General features: G+C 55.5%; 1 protein-coding gene across 1 annotated transcript in view; it reads left to right on the forward strand.

Annotated features, from left to right (window-relative positions):
* LOC119585473 (gonadotropin-releasing hormone receptor-like) overlaps nt 1-227 on the forward strand; it is a gene marked incomplete at its 5' end in the record, with an annotated part of 18,380 nt that overhangs the window by 1,906 nt on the left and 16,247 nt on the right. Inside the window, 1 exon segment of the mRNA XM_037934118.1 lies at nt 14-210. Coding sequence (XP_037790046.1) covers nt 14-210 — 197 coding nt within the window.

Below are 227 nucleotides of genomic sequence, written 5' to 3' on the forward strand. Positions count from 1 at the left end.
TCTCCTCCTCCAGAGAGCGAGCGCATCTTCCGCAACGAGAGGACGACCTTAGGCAACACCTGCCCCGAGTTCAACCGAAGACGACTCCTGAGGAAGGCGAAGATGAGGGCGCTGAGGATCTCCGTGGTCATCGTCCTCGCCTTCATCATCTGCTGGACGCCTTACTACACCACGATGGTCATCTTCATGTTCATGGACCCGACAGAACACGTGAGTTTAAGAAGGAA

Source organism: Penaeus monodon, chromosome 19 (genome assembly GCF_015228065.2).
Source record: "Penaeus monodon isolate SGIC_2016 chromosome 19, NSTDA_Pmon_1, whole genome shotgun sequence".
Classification (NCBI taxonomy): domain Eukaryota; kingdom Metazoa; phylum Arthropoda; class Malacostraca; order Decapoda; family Penaeidae; genus Penaeus; species Penaeus monodon.